The 6,017-nt window shown below is 51.0% G+C and overlaps 1 protein-coding gene across 1 annotated transcript in view; it reads left to right on the forward strand.

The window, feature by feature from the left end:
* Positions 1-3,800, forward strand: part of LOC311322402 (uncharacterized protein) — a gene marked incomplete at both ends in the record, with an annotated part of 51,256 nt that extends 47,456 nt beyond the window's left edge. The window contains 2 exons of the mRNA XM_084454467.1: positions 2,265-2,423; positions 3,684-3,800. Coding sequence (XP_084310593.1) covers positions 2,265-2,423; positions 3,684-3,800 — 276 coding nt within the window. The remainder of the gene's footprint in view (positions 1-2,264; positions 2,424-3,683) is intronic.
* Between the last annotated feature and the right edge of the window lie 2,217 nt (positions 3,801-6,017).

Below are 6,017 nucleotides of genomic sequence, written 5' to 3' on the forward strand. Positions count from 1 at the left end.
TAAGACTCATCTAAATCACCCGGTAAATCACAGCATTTATTTGACTGCCAACAGAAAAACATATCAAATGAATATGGCTGCACAATGAAATGTTAAATGCATAATCAAGTTCACAGACAAACTCAAAGAAAATGATTGAAATTGTTTCTCCAGACTCTGACGTGGGGTGGGACTCAGAGGAGGGGGAGTCTGCAGTGGTCCTGGACCTGACGGTCGTGCCCCCGCGAGTTGTAGCCTCCACCTCCAGCGCGCCGGCCTCCACCTTCTTATCAGCTTTGAATATATATCTTGGCAAACATAACACGGGATGATGTACAAGGAGGGGACAGATACCTAGTGAAAGTAGCCTACTATTGGTTGCTAGTAAAAAGACAATAACGAGGGCTTGGTATAAGGTGGGACCCCCAACCAAGGAGCAGTGGCTGGGTGTTGTGGAGGAGATGTATGTTAGGGAGAGGTTCACGCATGCATTGAGGATGCATGAAGGAAAGTTTGAAGGGAGATGGGAAAAATGGATGGATTATAGAAGGAAGTGTGATGATACCACTAATATTAAAATTGTCATATTTGAGTAAGAAAAAAAAGCTGCATGGATGGAAGTACCCATAAGCTGTTATTGTAAGTTTTTATGTTTTATTGTATTGTCGTTGTATGGATGGAAAATGCTAATAAAGATTAAAGTAAATAAGACAAAGAATATGTATCTTGGCTATGCACACACCAATAAGCCAGCCGTCACGCGCAGCGCCTGCCTCCAGTCTAGCCCTACCCTGCTGTGCGCCAGGATGAATGAGTCATGCGTGGAGCCAGGCCACCGTGCCACTACACTTGTGATGAGCATGTCGGCGTCACATATGATTTGGGTATTTATAGTGTGCACATTTTAGCGATTCACATAGACGTATTCATTCACTGATGGTGCCCTTATGTGGGTGCAGTCGCCATCGCCGTCACCTCTTTGGAGTTCTATCTCGGCCAGTAGGCCAAGTAGCGCCGGATTCATTTAGGCTCGCATTACGCACAGGAGGACTGTCATTTATATGCTTACCAAAGAGCAAACAGGTCCACATGATCACATATTAATGACAATCTAATTGGTCAATTATTGCCGTTTGATGGAGTGCCTGCATTAGGTGTGTGACATATAGCGCGGAAAGGTTTGGGACAGCGCATAGGTTCCGTTTTGGGAACAAATCCATATCGGAGCATGAATGAGCCGGTTAGAGGACACGTCTAATCTTGCATTGCGATATATGTTTGTGCTGAATTGGCCTAGTAGCCTACATGATTGTGCGTTCATGAACTGTCGCTCTTATTCTCTCCGTCAAACATAGTAATTCACCGACGCACCACCTGCGTCGCCAGTTCCCCCTGTGTTCAAGAAGGGCGTAGAACACCGTGTAAATCGGTAGGACAAGCTGAGAGGTGTCCTACAAAAGCGCGGAGAAAGGCGACTAAATTTTCGCCCTTACGGCTTGATAAATCGCAATGTGGGGGGGGCAAATGGCGTACGCCTGAACTCGCGAAAAAGACCGTGTAAAAGAAGGCGTACCTCAATGATAAATGAGGCCCCAGGTGTGTGTTGTGTTGTGTTCAATTGTGTGTTGTGTTCAGGTGTGTGTGTGTGTGTGTCCAGGTGTGTGTTCTGGAGCAGACGGTGACAGAGCAGGTGTGTGTGTGTGTTCAGGTGTGTGTTGTGTTCAGGTGAGTGTGTGTGTGTGTCAAGGTGTGTGTTCTGGAGCAGACGGTGACAGAGCAGGTGTGTGTGTGTTCAGGTGTGTGTTGTGTTCAGGTGTGTGTGTGTGTGTGTGTCCAGGTGTGTGTTCTGGAGCAGACGGTGACAGAGCAGGTGTGTGTGTGTTCAGGTGTGTGTTGTGTTCAGGTGTGTGTGTGTGTCCAGGTGTGTGTTCTGGAGCAGACGGTGACAGAGCAGGTGTGTGTGTGTGTTCAGGTGTATATTGTGTTCAGGTGTGTGTTCTGGAGCAGACAGTGACAGAGCAGGTGTGTGTGTGTCCAGGTGTGTGTTGTGTTGTGTTCAGTTGTGTGTTGTGTTCAGGTGTGTGTGTGTGTGTGTGTCCAGGTGTGTGTTCTGGAGCAGACGGTGACAGAGCAGGTGTGTGTGTGTGTGTTCAGGTGTGTGTTGTGTGCAGGTGTGTGTGTGTGTGTCCAGGTGTGTGTTCTGGAGCAGACAGTGACAGAGCAGGTGTGTGTGTGTGTGTTCAGGTGAATGTTGTGTTCAGGTGTGTGTGTGTGTGTGTGTCCAGGTGTGTGTTCTGGAGCAGACGGTGACGGAGCAGGCAGAGCAGCTGAGTCAGGCAGAGCAGCGCTACCAGGAGTGTGTGGAGGACGGCGGTCGACTCAGAGCCAGACTGGAGGCACACACACTCTCTGCACACAGCCAGCAGGAGATGCTCACCTCAGAGGTAGGGCTGGTGTGTGTGTGTGGGGGGGGGGGGGGGGTGAATTATATGACTCATATGAGTAATATAACTCACATGGAGGTACCATATTCTACCCTCTACTCATCCCTCTCTCTCTCTCTATCTCTCTCTCTGTCTATCTCTGTCTATATATATGTCTGTCTCTCTGTCTGTCTCCCTCTCTGTGTCTCTCTTTCGGTCTCTGTCCCTCTCTCTCTCTCTCTCTCGCACACACACACACACGCACACACATAAAAGCGTATTTGCATAAGGAGGGTTATAATGTGAGGGTGATTTGTGATGTAAAGCAATCAGGAGTGAAGTCATTCATCAGTCCCTGTCTAACAAATCACACTTCCTGGTAAATAGAGCCTGTCCCTGTGCCCCTGCAGCTGGTAAGTACAAGGTTGAGGATTCACTTCTCTTTGGATGTGTTTATCTTGGGTCCCAAATACTCCCAGAGAGAGAGGGCAAACTGTTAGCGAATCTTGTGTCTGGGCCAGCTAAGTTGGCTGTTAAAACCTGGTCCCTGGTTCAGAGAGGGACCAAGCAGACCCTGGTTCAGAGAGAGGCCCAGCAGACCCTGGTTCAGAGAGAGGCCCAGCAGACCCTGGTTCAGAGAGAGACCCAGCAGACCCTGGTTCAGAGAGAGGCCCAGCAGACCCTGGTTCAGAGAGAGACCCTGCAGACCCTGGTTCAGAGAGAGACCCAGCAGACCCTGGTTCAGAGAGAGACCCTGCAGACCCTGGTTCAGAGAGGGACCAAGCAGACCCTGGTTCAGAGAGAGGCCCAGCAGACCCTGGTTCAGAGAGAGACCCAGCAGACCCTGGTTCAGAGAGAGGCCCAGCAGACCCTGGTTCAGAGAGGGACCAAGCAGACCCTGGTTCAGAGAGAGGCCCAGCAGACCCTGGTTCAGAGAGAGACCCAGCAGACCCAGTCCAGATGTTGAAGGGCGTGGTCTCTGCGCGCCTCAGGGGGGAGTTTGCGAGGGCGGGGCATCAAGGAGGGGCGATCTGCACTGTTAGAGCTGCGGATGGTCTGAATGTTTGTAATTTTGTGTGCTGGTGATCGGTGTGTAACGAATACTAGTGTGTGGATGGGGGAGGTGGGGGGGGTTGTGGGTTTTTTAAAGATTATTATCAATTATGTCTCAATAATGAGCATCAAAAGTTAAAAGTCCCCCCTCTCTTTCTCTCCCTCCATCTCTCTCCCTCTCTCTCTATCACTCTCACTATCTATCTCTCCCCCCCCCCCCCTCCATAGCTGAGCAGGACGGAGAGTTCGCTCCACGCGTTGAGAATGCAGCTGCAGGATCGAGACAGACAGCTGGAGGACGCTGCTCACCAGGCACGGTCATCACCGCTCACACCAACACACTGAACACCAGGGACACACTGAACACCAGGGACACACTGCAACAACAGGGACACACTGCAACACCAACACCAGGGACACACTGGACACACTGAACACCAGGGACACACTGAACACCAGGGACACACTGCAACAACAGGGACACACTGCAACAACAGGGACACACTGTCACACCAGGGACACACTGAACACCAGGGACACACCAGGGACACACTGCAACACCAGGGACACACTGAACACCAGGGACACACCAGAGACACACTGAACACCAGGGACACACTGAACACCAGGGACACACCAGGGACACACTGAACACCAGGGACACACCAGGGACACACTGAACACCAGGGACACACTGCCACACCAGGGACACACTGAACACCAGAGACACACTGTTACGACCCAGCTCGTAGAGTCGCAACAAAAAGGGGAGTCACACTACCAAAGCAAGCTTTTAAGAATATTTAATAAGTGGCTACTTAAATCATACAAACAATAATCAACTAGTATGGGATGTGAATATCAGTATGTCAGTGGTGTAGGGTAATGTATGGATGCAAAGACAACAGTATGGTGAAGGTGGATGTTGTAAGGTGTAAACCAAAAGTCCAAATCAAAACTAAGGTGCTCCTGGGGAGAGAGAGAGAACTCTGCTTCTGGATGGCCCTTATACTCCAGGCACACCTACGCCAGGTGCACCTGATCAGGAGCCACTCCCAGACTCCACCTGCTGGACACAGACGAAAAGACCCAGCCTAATCCCAACCCCCAGCCAGGGGACTGGGAGTCGTCACACACACTGCAACACCAACACCAGGGACACACTGAACACCAGGGACACACTGAACACCAGGGACACACTGAACACCAGGGACACACTGAACACCAGGGACACACTGCCGGCGTGCGTGTGTGTGTGTGTTCCTACTGTTGCAGGGGTCACAGTGTGTGTGTGTGTGTGTGTGTGTGTGTTCCTGCTGTAGCAGGGGTCACAGCGTGTGTGTGTGTGTGTTCCAGGCCGCGTCCCTGGAGGCCAGGCTGAGGGTGGAGGAGGAGCGCGGCCTAAGCGCCCAGACAGAAGCGCAGAACCACGCACGCCTGCGGGGGGCGCTGGAGAGGGAGCTGGACAGAGTGACTCACGCCCAAACAGACGCTGTGCTGGAGGTAGCGTGTGTGTGTGTGTGTGTGTGCGTGTGTGTGTGTGTGTGTGTGTGTGAGAGAGCGACAGCACATGTGCCCTCCGTTGGGCTTGGGCGGTGGTCCAAATGGCCCCTGTCCAAATCAGAGCATCTCTTCATCAGCGCTGTTCTAGCTGTGAGCCCTGTGTTAGATTAGGGACTAGAGGAGGAGGCCAGGCAGACAATGAACACGCACACACACACACTCACACTCACACACACACACACACACACGGGTCAAGAGTTCAGCCATTGTCTGCCTCCCTTATCATAACTAATGCATGGTGTCTGTCTCCTATCTGCCGGTGTGTGTGTGTGTGTGCGTGTGTGCATGTGTGCATGTGTGTGTGTGCGTGTGTGTGTGTGCATGTGTGTGTGTGTGTGTGTGTGTGTTTCATGCTGTTTCATTCCTGCTAACCTGTGGAACCTCCTGTTTCTTTGAATCTGACACATGCTGCCGCTTCTGTCCAATTTAGAGACGGTGAGTTTCTCCTAAACCAGGCGTTAGGGGGCGTGTCCACCGACAAGCTGTATTTTAGAGCTGGCGCTGTTTTCTCCTAGTTTACAATCAGTAATGAGCTCTAGGGTGCTATAGAGACGAGAGCTGTGTTTCAAGCACTTTTTAGCGCTATAGCACCGTGAGCTCTAGACTTTTTTTCAGTTGAAAAAAGTTGAACTTTTTGGGCTAGAGCGCAGGCTGTAAAAGGCTGTTCTGATGACGACAGCGGTCGGTTTTTGGCAAAACTGCAGAGACAGCAAACGTTAGCACTAGCTAACATTAGCTAACTATCTTAACCAGGCTAGTTAATCTGCAGTCTGCAAAAACACGACACTCGTTGTTAACATAGCTGTAAAACATCGGTAGCCTAGCCAGCTCTAAACCCCAGCTCTAGTGCGCTCTAAGAAGCTGTAAGCTTGGCGCTGTTCAGCTACATCCAGCTTGCCGGTGGACACGCGCCCTTATGAAGCTACCTCCACATAGAGCTGTTCTGTTAATGTGCGTGTGTGTGTGTGTGTGTGCGTGCCTGTGTGTGTGTGTCCGTGT

This window comes from Borostomias antarcticus, assembly GCF_949987555.1.
Source record: "Borostomias antarcticus genome assembly, chromosome: 2".
NCBI classification, from domain to species: Eukaryota; Metazoa; Chordata; class Actinopteri; order Stomiiformes; family Stomiidae; genus Borostomias; species Borostomias antarcticus.